At 34.7% G+C, this 20,245-nt stretch overlaps 1 protein-coding gene across 8 annotated transcripts in view; it reads right to left on the bottom strand.

Annotated features, from left to right (window-relative positions):
* Nucleotides 1–20,245, bottom strand: part of RNGTT (RNA guanylyltransferase and 5'-phosphatase) — a 333,967-nt gene that overhangs the window by 138,207 nt on the left and 175,515 nt on the right. For all 8 annotated transcript variants that reach the window (XM_065543746.1, XM_045391222.2, XM_045391223.2 and 5 more), the window contains one exon: nt 9,812–9,912. In XM_065543746.1, the coding sequence (XP_065399818.1) occupies nt 9,812–9,912 (101 nt within the window). The remainder of the gene's footprint in view (nt 1–9,811; nt 9,913–20,245) is intronic.

The raw sequence follows: 20,245 nt of genomic DNA, 5'->3' as shown, positions 1-20,245 counted from the left end.
GACTTACAAGTATTATGTCATTCAAGTCCCACACGAGGTAGGCACTATTATCCACATAATGAAGTTACAGAAACACAAGCAACACAGAGATAACTTGAGTAAAGAGTGGCAGAGCTGGAATTGAAATCCAGTTGGCATAATATCCAGAGTCTCTTTGCTTAAGAGGATCCACTACAGTCATCTAAATGAAAGGTATTTTCTTTTTCCTTTTTTAAGAAAGGGTCTCACTCTGTCACTCAGGCTGGAGTGCAGTGGCACTACCACGGCTCACTGTAGCCCCAACCTCCCCAGGCTCAGGTGTTCCTCCCACCTTAGCCTCTGAGTAGCATGTGCCATCATGGCCAGCTTTTTTTTTTTTTTTTTTTTTCTTGTTAGAGACAGGTTTCACCAGGTTGCCGAGGCTGGTCTCGAACTCCTGTACTCAAGCAATATGCCCACCTCAGACATCTCAAAGTGCTGGGACTACAGGAGTAAGGCACTGTGCCTGGTGGAAGAGTTATTTTGCTTGCATATTTATCCATGTGTCAGTTGAAAAATATTTGGGCTGTTTCCACCCTTTGGCTATTATGAATAATGCTGATAAGATTCACATGCAAGTTTCATGTGGGTATATGTTTTCATTTCTCTTCGGTATATACTTGAGAGTGGAATTGCTGAGTCATATGGTAAGTCTATCTTAAACATTTTGAGGAACTATGTAACTGTCACAGTGGCTGCACCAACTTACAATCTCAACATCCATGTGTAAGGATTCCAATTTCTCACTATCACTTGTTATTGTCTGTCTTTTTAATTTTTTTCAGAGACAGTGGTCACTCTGACACTACACAGAGCAAATCACTGATCAACAATGCTGATGATTTTGTACTTATTGAGAGTGATAAGGAGGAAGTATAAAGTTCTTTAGACATCTTACTAAGACACATGTAAGACAGAAGACATAAAACCCACAAAATTTGAGAGCCTATTGCCTAAGTAAGATTTCTAGGGGTCCAATGGTTGGAAGCCTATCAGGACAGCTTCTCCAAGGTGTCAGAGACAAGTTACTATACTTACACTATCAGTGGATACTAAAAAGGACGTTACAAAGGTTAACAATCACTGGATTTTGACGCAGTACTCCAACTCATTGACCAAGGAACCTGTTAGACTACCATTTTTAAGTTGAAATCAGAACAACAGATGACTCTGCAATAAGTTCAGGCTGTAGTGTAAGTTGCTCTGCTACTTGGGCCTTATAACCCAGTATATCAATTGTCTGGAGCCTCTGAATCCTTCCTCCAAGATCTTGTGGCAAGAATGACAGCTGGGCAGCAACTGGCTTCTTATGAACCCTATAAGGCCTCCTCTAATCTTCTAAATTTTAATAATCTACCCTCATTTCTTTGTTACCCCAGTTCTCTGCATGGTATATGCTTCCTGCAGTGCTTGCTTCCTCTGCAAGATTTTTTCATCTCTTCAGTTCTTTTGTAACAGACAATTCTTCAAACTAAATTCATTCTGTTAAAATATTTGCTGTGTTTCTGTTTTTAACTAAATCCACACTGGTATGTCTATTAACATCACCCAACTATGTGTGAATGCAAAATCAAACAACAAATGTAGATGCTAGGTCTGAGTTCAACCTCAAAGCTCTAGGAAATCTTGTATCTCAACAGACTAGGACAATTTCTAAAAGATAACTATTAGAAATTTTTAGAATACTATTAACAACTTTCCTGGAAACACATACAGGAAAACACATGTATACAACTATATTTTATAAAAGACTTTTACAGTGAAAAAGACATTGAATATTTCCAGTTTCTCACTATTATAATGATGCTTCAATAAAATTATTATACACATACTTTTACATATTCTTATTTGTTTGTATATACATTCCATCACTAAATATTTCTGGAGTGCCTACTATAAACAAGTCACCACGCTATGTACTAAGAATACAACTATGTAGAAGACAAACAAGGTATCTCCTTTCACAAAATTGGAGCATATTTTCTCAGGATATATACTACCTTATTGCCCACTGAAAGAGTTGTACCAACTTCTGTTCCTACCAAACAGTTTAGGAGGGTATCTATTTGCTCACATTCTAACCAAAAGGGACAATGTTAATATTTCCAATGTAATAGGTAAAAAATTACATTTTGGGCCAGGCACGGTGGCTCAAATCCCACGCCTGTAATCCCAGCACTTTGGGAGGCCTACATGGGTGGATCATGAGGTCAGGAGATCGATACCATCCTGGCTAACACGGTGACACCCTTTTTCTACTAGAAATACAAAAAAATTAGCCAGGCGTGGTGGCGCCTGTAGTCCCAGGTACTCAGGAGGCTGAGGCAGGAGAATGGCGTGAAGCCAGGAGGCAGAGCTTGCAGTGAGCTGAGATCGCGCCACTGCACTCCAGCCTGGGAGACAAAGTGAGGTTCTGTCACAAAAAAAAAAAAAAAAAAAAAAAAAAAAAATTACATTTCATTCTTGTTTTAGAATGTATATTTTTTATTAGAAGGACAAAAAATCTTTACATTTTCACAGCAAAGTGAGGCTTCTTCATTCAGGGCACTTTTTTTCCACTTGATAATACAGAGTATGTTTTTAATTCATGACTTAACCATTCATTCTGCTGAGGTTCAGTTAATAACTATAACCATTTTTTAAAGGAAACATTTATTTATTGAGTTTTATGCTGAATTTACATGCATCATTTATTTAATCCTCACAGAACCTCATAAAGCAGTATCATTTTTTCATTTTAGCCCATTAGCTTGTAAATTCTATAAAGGCAGACTTATATTTACTTTGTTTACCCCTGCAATTAAATATTGAGTGTAAATAAATCTTCAGCACAACAAATCTACAAAATAAACATTATTCCTGTGGACATTTTACAGATGAGGTAGGTTAAGTAACAAGATCACACAACAAATAAGTAGTGGAAATTGGATTTAGTTCTGGGCAAACTTGGCCAGTAACCTATGTTCTTAACCACTATATACTATTTATACCAGTATATATACTATCAAGGTTATTTTAAGAGACTTATTACAAAAACGTCTATAATGAAAAGTTACTGACTTTGCTGTGCTCTTGCTCTCCAGGTGTTTTAACAGTTATGATAAATTACACAAATAAGCTAAAGATATATGCATTTTAAAAGGGAAAATTAACAGAGATTGGAATCAAATAGGAAATGATTCACACGGAAAGTTGGACTTAGTGCAGTAAGTAACAGATAGTATTGCAGAAGCAGCAAGAAGGGAAGACGCACTTTTAAATTTGTTTTGATTAAAACAATAAAAATAATGGCAAACATTTCAACATTTACCAAGTACCGGGTTCTGTTCTAAACATTTTACGTACATTAGCTTATTTAATCCTTACAAAGTCTTATGAGACCAACTCTTATTTTATTGATGAAGAACTTGACACACAGAAAAAAGTAATGTGCTCAATCACACAGACAGTAAGGAGATAACCTAGGCAGTCCAGCTTTAAAATCTGTACTCTAAAATACTATTCTATATAAATAATAAGTTTATACCAATCACTATATATCCCTGACACTGTATTCAAGAGTTTGCAATTTCAAGAGTACAGACTACTTTTGTAATTCTAGCTTTTGACAATGACCATGGTTTTAGGTCACAAGTTAGTTAATATAAAGCCATCATATTTTTAAAACAACGAATAGCTCTCAGATGAAAATCTATATTGTCTATAAAACTCAACACAATATAAATTGCTAAGATATACAAAAGTTATATTTGGCCATGATAAATCAATGTTAATATATCTCAAATATTCAGAAATGATAATAGGGAATGAAAAGAGCAAAGTACAGATTTTAATTGCCATCAACAGGGCACTCAACACATACAACAGATTTTTCTATTTGTATTAAATTTTAATCTAACAGAAATCTATACTATTAGCACCTCATTAAAGTCAAACTCAATAACATACCTAGAATGCCTAAGTCTTCATTTCTTAGAAAATTACTGCAGTCATTTTCAAAGACTACTATTTATATTATACCTTCAAGATATCCTATTCCATTTTAGGCTTTGTGGAAATATTTGGAAGTACAATCAAAGAAATGAGTTTCTCTCATGGTGTTTTAATAGCTCAGTCCCACTTCACTAGTGCATGCTTAATGATTCAGAAACATAGCTACTCCCCTTTCAAACTATTATAGGCATATTTCTTACAATATTCTCTAAAATACTGAGTTAATGCTAACCATTAGATATAAACTCATTCATTCAGTGAAGACTACTATAATGCACAACATTCTTTACATTTAGAAAAAGCATATTACTCTGGCTAACTAAATATGTTTTATGTAATAGTTACCATGTTATATTTCATATTAAATATTCTATTTTTGAAAACTGACTACCATTACACAAATAATGTACATACACTGATGTAAGTTGCACATTCCTATCTGAAAATCACCTTAGAGTAACATTTGGATGAGTTTTAAAGATGCGCTAGACTCAAAAGTAATTCCATTTTTTAGGAAGAAGACATATAAATAGGTAAAATTTTAAAAGAACAAAATATATTTAAAACGTACAGAAATACAAACTACCATCAGAGAATACTATAAACACCTCTATGCAAATAAACTAGAAAATCTAGAAGAAATGGATAATTTCCTGGACACTTACACTCTCCCAAGACTAAACCAGGAAGAAGCTGAATCTCTGAATAGACCAATAGCAGGCTCTGAAATTGAGGCAATAATAGCCTACCAACCAAAAAAAGTCCAGGACCAGATGGATTCACAGCTGAATTCTACCAGAGGTACAAGGAGGAGTTGGTACCATTCCTTCTGAAACTATTCCAATCAATAGAAAAAGAGGGAATCCTCCCTAACTCATTTTATGAGGCCAACATCATCCTGATACCAAAGCCTGGCAGAGACACAACAAAAAAAGAGAATTTTAGACCAATATCCCTGATGAACATCGATGCAAAAATCCTCAATAAAATACTGGCAAACCGGATCCAGCAGCACATCAAAAAGCTTATCCACCATGATCAAGTGGGCTTCATCCCTGGGATGCAAGGCTGGTTCAACATATGCAAATCAATAAACGTAATCCACCATATAAACAGAACCAAAGACAAAAACCACATGATTATCTCAATAGATGCAGAAAAGGCCTTTGACAAAATTCAACAGCCCTTCATGCTATAAACTCTCAATAAATTCGGTATTGATGGAACGTATCTCAAAATAATAAGAGCTATTTATGACAAACCCACAGCCAATATCATACTGAATGGGCAAAAACTGGAAAAATTCCCTTTGAAAACTGGCACAAGACAGGGATGCCCTCTCTCACCACTCCTATTCAACATAGTGTTGGAAGTTCTGGCTAGGGCAATCAGGCAAGAGAAAGAAATCAAGGGTATTCAGTTAGGAAAAGAAGAAGTCAAATTGTCCCTGTTTGCAGATGACATGATTGTATATTTAGAAAACCCCATCGTCTCAGCCCAAAATCTCCTTAAGCTGATAAGAAACTTCAGCAAAGTCTCAGGATATGAAATTAATGTGCAAAAATCACAAGCATTCTTATACACCAGTAACAGACAAACAGAGAGCCAAATCAGGAATGAACTTCCATTCACAATTGCTTCAAAGAGAAAAAAATACCTAGGAATCCAACTTACAAGGGATATAAAGGACCTCTTCAAGGAGAACTACAAACCACTGCTCAGTGAAATAAAAGAGGACATAAACAAATGGAAGAACATTCCATGCTCATGGATAGGAAGAATCAATATCGTGAAAATGGCCATACTGTCCAAGGTAATTTATAGATTCAATGCCATCCCCATCAAGCTACCAATGACTTTCTTCACAGAATTGGAAAAAACTACTTTACAGTTCATATGGAACCAAAAAAGAGCCCGCATCTCCAAGACAATCCTAAGTCAAAAGAACAAAGCTGGAGGCATCACGCTACCTGACTTCAAACTATACTACAAGGCTACAGTAACCAAAACAGCATGGTACTGGTACCAAAACAGAGATATAGACCAATGGAACAGAACAGAGTCCTCAGAAATAATACCACACATCTACAGACATCTGATCTTTGACAAACCTGAGAAAAACAAGAAAAGGGGAAAGGATTCCCTATTTAATAAATGGTGCTGGGAAAATTGGCTAGCCATAAGTAGAAAGCTGAAACTGGATCCTTTCCTTACTCCTTATACGAAAATTAATTCAAGATGGATTAAGACTTAAATGTTAGACCTAATACCATAAAAACCCTAGAAGAAAACCTAGGTAATACCATTCAGGACACAGGCATGGGCAAGGATTTCATGTCTAAAACAGCAAAAGAAACAGCAACAAAAGCCAAAATTGACAAATGGGATCTCATTAAACTAAAGAGCTTCTGCACAGCAAAAGAAACCACCATCAGAGTGAACAGGCAACCTACAGAATGGGAGAAAATTTTTGCAATCTACTCATCTGACAAAGGGCTAATATCCAGAACCTACAAAGAACTCAAACAAATTTACAAAAACAAACAACCCCATCAAAAAGTGGGCAAAGGATATGAACAGACCTTTCTCAAAAGAGGACATTCATACAGCCAACACACACATGAAAAAATGCTCATCATCACTGGCCATCAGAGAAATGCAAATCAAAACCACAATGACATACCATCTCACACCAGTTAGAATGGCGATCATTAAAAAGTCAGGAAACAACAGGTGCTGGAGAGGATGTGGAGAAATAGGAACACTTTTACACTGTTGGTGGGATTGTAAACTAGTTCAACCATTATGGAAAACAGTATGGCGATTCCTCAAGGATCTAGAACTAGATGTACCATATGACCCAGCCATCCCATTACTGGGTATATACCCAAAGGATTATAAATTATGCTGCTATAAAAACACATGCACACGTATGTTCATTGCGGCACTATTCACAATAGCAAAGACTTGGAATCTACCCAAATGTCCATCAGTAACAGACTGGATTAAGAAAATACACCATGGAATACTATGCAGCCATAAAAAAGGATGAGTTTGTGTCCTTTGTAGGGACATGGATGCAGCTGGAAACCATCATTCTCAGCAAACTATCGCAAGAACAGAAAACCAAACACCGCATGTTCTCACTCATAGGTGGGAACTGAACAATGAGATCACTTGGACTCGGGAAGGGGAACATCACACACCGGGGCCTATCATGGGGAGGGGGGAGGGGGGAGGGATTGCACTGGGAGTTATACCTGATGTAAATGACGAGTTGATGGGTGCAGCACACCAACATGGCACAAGTATACATATGTAACAAACCTGCATGTTATGCACATGTACCCTAGAACTTAAAGTATAATAAAAAACAAATAAATAAATAAATAATAAATAAAAACATACTATGAAAAAAAGCAAAACTAGGACGACAGACTACTAAACTGAATTACATCATGCTATGTTTAATTACAATAGGAAATTACAAGAAAAAGTAACATTTTTTACTACTAGAGAAATGAGTATTCTGTTTAGCCTCATGAAGCCTTTAAGTGCCACTAAGAATTATGACTGTAAAAGGCAAAAGTAAGCGATTTTTTAAAAACCCAACGAAACAATCCAAGAGTCTATATTCTTTAACCAAATATAAATATAGCATTAAGAAAAATAGAAGATTTAGTAATGAAGCAGTTTAACAAATTTTACTTCATCTTTGAAGTCTTATTTTTCAAAGAACTGTATTCACTTGTGTCAAAAAAACAAAACAAAATAAAACAAGTATAGCCCCACTAGAATTAGTTTCTTAGCCTCCATTTTTCTAATAGCGAGATGGTCTTCTATAAGGCACTTCCAGAAGAACATATCAAGCCTACACCCAACTTGCACGATTAGTGATGAACAATCCCACATTTGACTGGCAACTGAGAAAATCTGCACACTGGGCTAATCTTGAGTTCAACATATCAATATTTATTCAATGTTTAGATAAGAGAAAGATATTTTTGAAATTATCCTGAAAGTCATTCACGTGCGTGTATTCCACCTATTCCTATAGTCTCAAATTTATCTATCCTCAGATTATAATCAGACTCTATATAGAGTTCAATATATTCTTGGGGGTTCCAGATAATTGTTGTAACAATTTTTGGCCATTAAGTCCCAATCGTAAATTAAGCCACAAACATTTAGGGATAGTGTGTGTGTGTTTTTCTTTTCTTTTCTTTTCTTTTCTTTTTTTTTTTTTTGAGACAAAGTCTTGCTCCCAAGTAGCTGGAACCACAAGCATGCACCACCATACCAGGCTAATTTTTGTTTGTCTTACAAACAGGGTCTCCTTTTGTTGCCCAGGCTGGTCTCAAATTCCTGGCCTCAAGTGATCCTCCCACCTTGGCCTCCCAAAGTGCTGGAACTACAGGCATGAGCCACCACACCCAGCCTAAAATAAAATATTAAATACCCTACTGTTTGAAAACGAATATCCACATGCTTTATTAAACCCACCTTTTCACTTAAGATTCACCACAATGCAGAGTTTCCTCTCTTTGATAATGCATAGTTTCTTAAGATATTTTAATCTTTTGGAGTCTGGACTCCATATATCCCCTGTTCCATCAGCTAGCAAAAATGCTATCTGTGCTTTACCTTTGATAAGTAAAAATTTCACAGGATACACTGGTAAGCTGTAATTTCTTTGCTAGTATTATCCTATTTACTTTCTCTTTCTGATTTCCTTGAATAAGGATTTCTTATTTTGTTGTAATGTATTTACTTAGACAAGATACTTAAAAATTTATAGAACAAAAGTGAAATAAAAACAAGGCTTTGGAAAAATGTTCAAAATATTCATGCTAAAGCATCTTGTATACTAAGATAGCAACCAAAAAAGTCATAAAAGGAAGATTAACCAATAAATTAAAAAATTAACACTTAATAAACATTATGAAAAACCTTAATGAAAGTCAACAGTTAGGCCCTTACCCTACAAGAGTATAGAAAATATTTGCTCTGCAAATGCAAACACGAAGTAATTTCCTTCAAAGTAAAAAAGACTTATTTTGATATGCTTAATTATAATACCAATGATCATCTTATATCTAGATCTATAATTCATATAACAGAATTATTTTTTAGTAAAATCTCAAAATTTAGTAAAATTTTCACTTTGCAATTTAACAAAGTTCTTTTGGGGGGGGGCGGTGAGGGGGAATGAGGTCTCACTCTGTCACCCAGGCTGGAGTGCAGCAGGGTGCAATCTCAGCTCACTACAACCTCTGCCTACCAGGCTCAAACAATCCTCCCACCTCAGCCTCCCGAGTAGCTAGGATCATAGGCATGTGCCACCAAGCCCAGCTAATTTTTGTATTTTTGGTAGAGAGGGAGTTTCATCAGGTTGCCCAGGCTACTCTCAAACTCCTGAGCTCAAGCAACCCACCCATCTCGGCCTCCCAAAGTGTTAGGATTAGAGGCGTGAGCCACCGCACCCAGCCAAAGTTCATTTTTTAATATTATTAACTTTTATATTGCTATTATTAATATAATAATATATTATATTAATGAAAAATGATTTTAAAACAAAGATCAGTAAAGTTTAAAGGAAACTGCAAAATGTTAGCTGACACAGGTCAAAGGAGTAATCTCTGAAAATGAGATTAATGTATATGTAAAATATTTTGCAAAATAAAGTATTTTCATTTCTTTCTTCAAAGTATTGTAAAGTATACATGAAATACCCTGTAAAAGGTGAAGCCTTACACAAACAGTATTATTTCATGCAAAAAGTACAAAAGTGCATACTTACCCTTCTCCTCCCATTCTTGTTATTTTTAGACGAAAATCCACAGAATTCAGACTGGGAGGCTTCCATTTCAAAATATCATCACATCGACCAGGTTTATATTTCTAAAGCCAATTAAAATGATGACAATCATTACTAAGAAGCTAAATATTAAATATTAAATGTATTAAACCTAATGTAACTTTTTATTAAGCAAAATTACTTCTTTTCTAAACATAATTTTAATCTTCAACCAACACCTGAGGCTAGATAGCTACCTTCTTATTGATTACCTTTCTTCTTTTCCTACCAAAGACATGTAGACCCTTGTTTGTGAAAGTCCAGAAAAAGAATAAAACCAGTGATTCTATCCAAGCTTTCTATGACTTAAAAGAAGCTTGATTTTTTAAAATGCTTTTTTTCTTGTTCAGCTTTATGGAGGGATAATTATAATGAATAAAATTAACCAACAAATCTTGACAAATTTATATAGTTACGTATCTATGACCAAAATCATGATATTGAACATTTCAAGGACCTGAAAAAGTTTCCTGCTAACATTTGCAGTCAATTCCCTCCCCCAGCATTCTGGCAACAGTGATCTGTTTTCTATGACTATAGTTGTACCTACATGAGAAATACTTTAAAAATAAAAAATAAAGAAATACTTTACATCAGATTTTTGAGATGAATCTATCCTGGTGCATGTATTAGTAGTGTGTTCCTTTTCATTGCTGACTAGGATTTCATTGTACGTATATACCACAAATTATTTACACATTTACAAGGTGATGGATATCTGGGTTGTTTCCAGTTTTTGGCTATCGTGAATGATGTTGCCAAAACATTGACATGTTTTCCTAACTCTTGGGTAAATAACTAGGAGAGTGGAATGACTGTATCACGTGGCAAATGCATGTTTAGCTTTGTAAGAACTGTCAAACTGTAACATTTTCTATTCCTAACAGAAATGAATGAGAGGTCCATTTGCTCTACATCCACCTTAGACGAGGCACTGTCAGTCTTCTTAATTTAGCCTTTCTAAAGTGTGTGTCTCACCATTTTAATTGGCATTTCTCTAATGGTACAAAGATAGTGAAGATCTTTTCTTTTGTTTATTGCTATCTATATACCTTCTTTGGTGAAGCGTCTGTTCAAATCTTTTACTCTTGTTTTCACTGAGCTGTTTGACTCATTACTGCCTTGTAAGAAGTTACTTATATATTCTAAATAAATAGTCTTGGTTGGATATATGTATTACAAATATTTTCTACCAGTCTTTGGCTTTTTCATTTTCTAAACAATTTCTTTTGAAGACCAAAGTTCTTTATTTTAGTAATGTCAAAATTATCCATTTAAAAATTATATAATTTGTGCTTTTTGTGACCTATTTAAGGAATATTTTCTTAAAGTCATTACAATTTTCTACTACGTTTTCTTAGACCAGTTTTATAGTTTTAGCTCTTATTTTTAGGTATACAAACTACTTCAGGTTTATTAATTTCTATGGTATGAGGCACAGGACTGTGTATATATAAATATATATATACACACACACACATTTCTTTTCTTACTAATCTGCTGTATTGACATATATGCCTTTCTTCCTGCTAACAGAATAGTCTCAATTACTATAACTTTATACATTTTGAAAACAGGCTGTGTAAGTCCTCAAACTTTATTCTTCTTTTTCAAAACACTTTTAGCTAAGGTAGCATTTACATTTCCACATAAATTCTAAAATCAGTTTGCCAATTTCTATGAAAAATAAGCCTGCTGAGATTATAATGAGGATTACACTGAATCAATCAATAGGTTAGGGAAGAAATGACACCTTAACCAAATTGAATCTTCTGATTCATAAACACTGTAAATCTCTCCATTTATTCATCCTTAAATGAATCTTAACAATGTTCTGTGGTATTCAGTATGGAGATCTTGCATGGCTTTTGTTAAATTTATGCCTAATAATTTACTATTTTTGGTGAAATTATCACCACAAAAATTCAATTTTGCTTCTATATACCACCAATAAAAATCAGAAGAGAAAAAATGGAAAGGAAATTTTTAAAAGCTTACAATAGGGTTAGGCGTGGTGGCTCACGCCTGTAATTCCAGCACTTTGGGAGGCGGAGGTGTGAGGACAGCTTAAGCCCAGGAGTTCGAGATCAGCCTGGGCAAGAAAGTAAGACCTTATCTCTACAAAATTTTAATAATTAGCCAAATATAGTGGCACATGCCTGTAGTCCCAGCTCCTTAAGAAGCTGAGGTGGGAGAACTGCTTGAGCCTGGGAGGTCAAGGCTATAGTGAGCCATGATCCTACCACTGAACTCCAGCCTGAACAATGAGTGAAACTCTGTCTTTAGGAAAAAAAAAAAAAAAACTGCAATAGTATCTAGAGGAAAAAATACGTAGGAATTAATTTAACCAAGGTGAATCATCTGTATACTAAACATTGATTTCTTTAAAAAAAAAAAAAAAAAAAAAAAAGATGGAAAGACATCATATGTTCATGGATAGGAAGACTTAATGTGTTAAGATGTCAATACTCCCAGAACAATCTACAGATTCAATGCAATCTCTATGAAAATTCCAACAGCGTTTTCCACAGAAATGAAAATGTGCTCTTCAAATTCCCATGAAATTTCAAGAGGCCTAAAGAGTCAAAACAATCTTGAAAAAAGAAAAAATTGAAAGAGTCACACTTTTTACTTTTCAAAACTTACTACAAAGCTACAGTAATCAAAACAGGTGGTACTGGCGTAAAGACAGACACAAAGGCCAACAGAATAGAATTAAGAGTACATAAATAAAGTCATACATCTATAGCAAATTGATTTCTTTTCCACAAGGATGCCAAGGCCATTCAATGAGGGAAAGAATACTCTCTTTAAGAAAGAGAGGTGGGACAGCTGGTTTTCCACATACCAAACTAAGAAATTGAATGCCTACCTCATACCATATACAAAAATTAACAAAAAATGAATAAACAACCTAAATATAACATGTAAAACCATAAAAGTCTTAGAAGAAAACATAAGGCTTTGCGATCTTAGATTTAGCAGTATATTTTTAGTTTTGACACCAAAAGCATAAGCAACAAGAAAAACATAAGAAACAAGAAAAACTACAAAGTTTGGACTTAATCAAAATTAAAAACCTTTGTGCATGACAGAACATTATCAAGAAAGTGAAAAGACAACCTATAGAATGGGAGAAAATGTTTGCAAATTATACATCTGATATAAATCTGGGTATGTACCTATTTATACCCAGAATATACTGTTAAAATGGATACAACTTAACAACAGCAAAAAAAAAAAAAAAAAAAAACCACACACACAAATTTAAAAGTCAAAAGACTTGAATAAACATTTCTCCAAAGAAGATACACAAATGGCCAATAAGCACATGAAAAGATACTCACTATCATTAATCATTAAACAAATGCAATCAAAATCAAATGGAGATACCACTTCACACTAACTAGGGTGACTATAATTTTAAAAATAAACAGAAAATAACAAGTGTTGGTGAGAATGTGGATAAATCAGAACATGCACATTGCTGTTAGAAAGGTAAAATGGTGCAGCCACTATAGATAAAAGGTTAACAGTTCCTCAAAAAGCCAAACACAGAATTATCACATGACCCAGAAGTTCCATTTCTAAGTACACACTCCAAAAACCTGAAAACAGCTACTCAAACAGACACTTGTATGTCAATGTTCATTGAAGCATTCTTCACAAAACTTAAAAGGTAAAGACAATACGAGTTTCCATCACCAGGTGAGCAGATAAACAAAAGGTTGTATACATATACATTATCCAAATATAAAAAGGAATGAAGTTTTGATATGTGCTACCAAATGGATGAACCTCAAAAGCATTATGCTAAGTGAAATAAGCCAGACACAAAAGGAAAATATTGTTATGATTCCACTTCCATGAAATATTTAAAATAGAAAAAAATCATGGTGACCAAAACTGGATTAGAGGTCACCCAGGGCTACAGTGTGGAAGAAAATGGAAGTTACTGCTTAGTGGTCAAATGATTTCTGTTTGGGATGATGAAAAGGTTTCGGAAATAGTGGAGATGGTTGTACAACACTGTCCATGTAATTAGAGATTACAAAAATTATTTTAATAAACAAAAGCTTTGTAAATAATTGTGTTACTCAGCATTATAGCTTTCTAATGCATATAATATGTAAATATAAATAAATCACACTAATTGATACATTTGTATATTCACTTTATAGGTATCCTAATTGGAATGCATTTACTCAACAGAATGAAAAACTAACTGAAATTTTTTGATATGTAAAGCATATAACATTATAACACAATGTTTGATATACATAGTGAAATGATTACCATGGTAAAGCAAATTAACATTATCCATCTCCTCAGTTACCTTGTATGTGCGTACATGTGTGTCAAGAACATCTGATATCTACTCTCTTAGCAAACTTCCACTATATAAAATAATATTATTAAGTACAGTCACTGTGCTGTACATTAGACCTCCAGACTTATTCAGCCTATGTTAACTGCAAATTTGTGCTCTTTAACCTACATCTCCCCAATTCCCCCACCCGCAGCACTGGTAACCTTCTTCCTAGTCCTGAACAGTACCTTCTAGTTTCAACAAAACAAATCCCTCTGAATACCCACAATTGAGAGGGAGGACAAAAAGCATAGCTCACCCTCTGACCCGAGCTTGCTAATTTTTTCACACTTCTAACCACAGAAGACTGTACAGTTAGAACTGACAGAGTAATTTATATCTGTTTCAATTACAGTAAGGAGGTACAGAATTAGTTTATCACCTATAATCAAAAGTTGTTACTAATAAGTTACCAACTGGGTTTGTTTCTCCCCCATTTAAAAGAGCTTATTAACCAAGTAGCTTAATAATAGGTGTTTTTTGCATTCTGTTTCTGTGTACTCAACTCTTTTGAGATTCCACATGTAAGTGAAATCACACACCATTTCTCTTTCTGTGTCTGGCTTATCTTGCTTAGTACAATGCCCCCCAGCTCCATCCATGTTGTTATAAATGACAAGATCTTTTTTTCTAAGCCTGAATCATGTTCTGTTGCATAAATATACCATAATTTCTTAATTCATTGACCCACTAAAGGACATTTAGGTGGTTTCCATATGTAGGCTGTTGCAAATAATGCTATAATGAACATGAGAGTATACATATCTCTATGAGGTACTAATTTCATTTCTTTTGGTATATACTCAGAGGAACTGCTGAGTCATATAATAGGTTTCTAATTTTTTGAGGAGCCTCCATACTGTTTTCCATAATGGTTGTACCAATTTACTTTCCTACCAACAGTGGAACACCCTCACTCTCCACACTTTCACCAACTATTTTGTATGTCATCTCTTGTATTTTCGATAATAGCCATTTTAATATGCATGGGGTAATATCTCAATGAGGTTTTAATTTTCATTTCCCTGTGATTGGTGATGTTGAGCACCTTTTCATACACCTGTTGACCTTTTTTTTTTTTTTTTTTTTAGATGGAGTTTCCCTCTCGTTGCCCAGGCTTAAGTGCAATGGTGCGATCTCGGCTCCCTGCAACCTCCGCCTCCCAGGCTCAAGTGATTCTCCTGCCTCGGCCTCCCAAGTAGCTGGGATTACAGGCATGTGCCAGCACGCCCAGCTAATTTTTTTTCTTTTAGTATAGACGGCGTTTCTCCATGTTGGTCAGGCTGATCTTGAACTCCTGACCTCAGGTGATCCACCCACCTTGGCCTCCCAAAGTGTTAGGATTACAGGCATAAGCCACCATGCCCAGCCACCTGTTGACCACTTTTATGGCTTCTTTGGGGAAAAAAAAAAAAAAAAGTCTATTCAAGTCCTTAGATTATTTGTTTTTGTTTTGTTTTTTGCTACCAAGTTGTGAATTCCTTTAATATTATAGATATTATCCCCCTATCAGATATGTGCTTTGCAAATATTTTCACCCAATCTGCCTTTTCATTTTGTTGATCGTTTCCTCTGTTGTGCAGAAGTTTTTTAGTTTCCTATAGTCCCAGTTGTCTATTATTGCTGTTGTTGCCTGAGCTTTTGATGTAACATCAAAAAGATCACTGCCAAGACCAACATCAAGGAGCTTTTCCACTATATTTTCTTCTAGGAGTTTTACAGTTTCAAGTCTTACAGTTAGGTATTTGATCTATTTTAAGTGGATTTTTGGATATGGTATAAGGGTCCAATTTCATTCTTTTGTATGTGGATATTCAAGTTTCCCCAGCATCATTTACTGAAAAGATTATCTTCTCCCCATGGTGTATTCTTGGTACCCATGTCAAAAATTAGTTGAACATATATGCTTGGGCTTATTTCTGGGCCCTCTATTCTGGTCCATTGGTCTATGTGTCTCTTTCTATGTCAGTACTACACTGTTTTAATTACTAGAGCTTAGTAATATAACTTGAAACCAGGAAGTGTGATGCTTCCAACTTTGTTCTTCTTTCTCAAAACTGCTTTGGCTATTTCAGGGTTTTTAGTTCCCTACAACTTTTAGAATTGTTTTTCTCTAATTCTGTAAAAAATGTCATTGGTATTTGGATAGGGATTGCACTGAATCTGTATATCTCTTTGGGTAGTATGGACATCTTAACAATGTAAATCTTCCAATTCATTAACATGGTCTATCTTTCCATTTATTTGTATCATCTTCAATTTCTTCCATCTTGGTTAAATTTATTCCTAGGTATTTTATTCTTTTTGATGCTATTGTAAACGAGATTGTTTTCTTCACTTTCTTTTCAGACAGGCTGTGATTGATTGGTGCAGAGAAATGTAACTGATTTTTGTGTGTTGACTTTGCATCCCACAACTTTACTAAATTAACAGGGTTTTTTTTTTTTGATATAACAGTCTTTTTCTGCATATAGGATCATGTCATCTGCAAGCATTGATAAACTACTTGTTTTCCATTTTAGATGCCTTTTATTTCTTTTTCGTGCCTGATTGCTTTTGCTAGTAGTTCCAGTATTATGTTGAATAGAAGCACCAAGAAGGGGAATCCTTGCCTTGTACCGGATTTTACAGGAAAAGCTTTTAGTTCTTCCCCATTAATTATGATGCTAGCTATGGCCTTTTCATAAATGGCCTTTGTGTTGAGAAAATTTTCTTCTATACCTATTTTATTGGAAGTTTTTGTCATAAAGGATGTTGAACTTTGCCAAATGCTTTGTACGAATCTGTGGAGATGGTCATGTGGTTTTAGCTTTTATTCTGTTAATGTGGTATATCATATTGATTGATCTGCGTATGTTTATACCAACCTTGTGACCCAGGGATAAATCTCACTTGGGGATTTTAAATGTATTCTAAGTACATAGCAAAAAAAGAAAAGGTATTACCTGAGTGTCTTAAAATTGATTATAAAGGAATGAACATTGTAAGCCTTGAAGGATGGGTAATATTCACTCATGTAGATCTGCAGCATGAAGTAAACATGAGCAAAAACACAGGAGTAGAAAAATATAGGATGTGCTAAAGGAGAAGCAAGTCTCCCCCTTCAGTGTGTGCATTATGGAGGGTGGGCCCATATTATGAGAAAAATACTTAGGAAGGAAAAATTGCTAAGTTTCTCAATACTAATATTTTTTAATTATCCAAGTTAAATTGCATTCTAACAAATTTTTAATTTAATTTTTTAAATTAGATATGGAGTCTTGCTATCTTGCCCAAGCTGGGATGCAGTGGCTATTCACAGGTGCAGTCAAAGCACTGCAGCCTTGAACTCTTGAGTTCAAGCAATTCTCCCATCACAGCCTCCTGAGTAGCTGAGATGAAGGGTGCAATCCATTGCACCCAGCTCAAACGGATTTTTATAAATTATTTAAAATTGCAAAAATCATAATCACAGGATCGCTTATTTCAAACGGAAGTCCATACAATGACGATCCAATATAACTTGTTTTGCTAAGAAAGAAAAATCATTGGAATTGATAGGAAACACCTTTTAACTGTGCCACGTGTAAGAAAATAATGCACATTATTTTCCCTCAAGTTTTGTATTGAAGCATGAGTAAGTATAAAATCAAATATATAATTTTTCAGTGGAAATTTTATTCCATATATTTTCCCTGAGAGATTTATTTAGGTAACATATATACTTTAGGATAATCACAAATAAATCTCTTTAGACTGGCTTTCAATGCAAGTTTTTTTGGAACGTTGAAACTGCAAAATTTTCCCATTGTCAACCCATTAATGAAGAGAATCTGATAAAATATAGTCATTTTCCTAGTAAACCTTATTTGGCAGAAAAGTCACAGGCCTTTAAGTAACAGTGGCTCATTATAGTAGTAAAGGGTCAAAAAAAGTAAGGGAGAAAGGAGTGTCAGCAAGAGTGAATGGGCTCAAGAAAAAGAGTAAGTTTGTGTAGCTTGAAACACACTATGCACATCCCACCGCATTTGCAACCTCTGCCAAGGAAATTTCATATTTACAGACAAATCATCGTTTAGTTCCGCTTCCGACTTGTTTATATAAGTGACTACAAGGCCACTTAGAAACCAATATCAATCTAAGTTATTAAATCTAGAAAAGTTGAATGATGGTATAGTTTTAAAATATCTCCTAATAGGTACCTAATGATGAAATCTAAAAAGCTTTAATATGTAATTTTATTTGTATAATAGATATTAAATATCATTCACATTCTCTTGCCTGTAAATCAAGACTCAATTTTGTCTAATAAGAAAACACGTATCAACTCTTCTGTTTTTACACAGCAATAATTCAGAAACTTAAGTAACTCCTCATCTCAATGCACACCAAATCATTCATATTAATTTGGAATACTAGACTTGATATTATTAGGAACTTCAAAGCACCTTTATGAAAATTAAAGATTAAAAAATTTTAGAAAATGGTGCCAGGCACAGTGGCTCACGTCTGTAATCTCAGCACTCTGGGAGGCCAAGGCAGGCGGATCACCTGAGGTCAGGAGTTCAAGACTAGCCTGGCCAACATGATGAAACACCGTATCTACTAAAAATACAAAAATTAGCTGGGCATGGTGGCACATGTCTGTAGTCCCAGTTACTTGGGAGGCTGGGGCAGGAAAATTGCTTGAACCTGAAAGGCGGAGGTTGCAGTGAGTCGAGATCACGCCACTGCATGCCAACCTGGGCAATAGAGTGAGACTCTGTCTCAGATTAATTAATTAATTTTCTTAATTAATTAATTAATTAATTAATGGTATTAGAAAATTGTATTTTTAAAATACTATAGCTCCCAGTTACAGAATGTAGATTCAACAATGACACAGATTCTATGAGTAAAATATACTGAAATACCCATTAGAATGTAATTCTACTTTAGCAAAAATCACATCAATTTTGTGCCTATAAAACACCTAGTAGAATGCTCGAATACTTGAATAAAATAATTAAAAATACAGAATTTCAAAACTTACTACAAAAATATCTGTCTCAGGTATACTTAATTGAAAAATGAAATATCTGAGATTATGAAACAAGTTAACAATATTTATGAAAGATTATATATATAAATCACTACCAAATAATCCTTTTTTTATGATCCCCAAAATAACAAGAGCAAATACATTATAAATACAGGAACTGAATAAGTCTTTTAGAAATAAATATTTATGATTTATCAAACTTGAAATACAGAATCTTGCTGAACTATAAACAAGGATATAAAAACACCCTTTCATTCTACACGTTCCTGTGTAGTCAGAGTAATATAATTCAATTTATCAGCATGTATCTAGTTTAAAATAATTATCAGAGCTATAGTTAACTGACAAATACAATACTTAGTTTATAGAAATAAATCTGATTGTATCAGGTGAGCCATCAAAAAAAACACGTGGGGATATATTAGGTGTAAACGTAATTACCAATATAACCCAAGATATCCATTGCCATCTTAAAGTCAAAAATATAATACATGTAAACGTCAGGTAGCAAAATAAGATGCTTAGAAAAGTGTTGACCAGATGAAAACAGAACCTGGCTTAGAGGTAGAAGATGGCCATATGCCAAAGAGAAGTCTGTAAAACTAAGGTGGTGAGGAAGCTAACTGGAGGTATACGTGATATATATTTGTGGTGTAAAGCACTGGTTCTCGACTAGGGGAGATTTTGCCTCCAAGGGATACTTGGCAATGCATGGAGACATTTTTGGTTGAAAAAGAGGTGGGGAGGGAGTGCTACTGCCATCTAGTGGTTAAAGGCTAGATATGCTACTAAACATCCTACAAAGCACAGGGCAGCTGCCCACAACAAAGAATTATCTAGCCCAAAATGTCAATGGTGCCAAGGTTGAGAAACCCTGATGCAAATGAAGCTAGCAGTAGTAACGGCAAAGGAGCAACATATTTAGTCCCTCTTTGCCTCTACTAACGTAATTATTTTAAGCAAGTTCAAAGTGGGCTTTATCTATCTC

Source organism: Macaca fascicularis, chromosome 4, assembly GCF_037993035.2.
Source record: "Macaca fascicularis isolate 582-1 chromosome 4, T2T-MFA8v1.1".
NCBI classification, from domain to species: Eukaryota; Metazoa; Chordata; class Mammalia; order Primates; family Cercopithecidae; genus Macaca; species Macaca fascicularis.
Note: the sequence above shows the minus strand (reverse complement) of the source record. Positions and strands in the feature narration are given on the sequence as shown.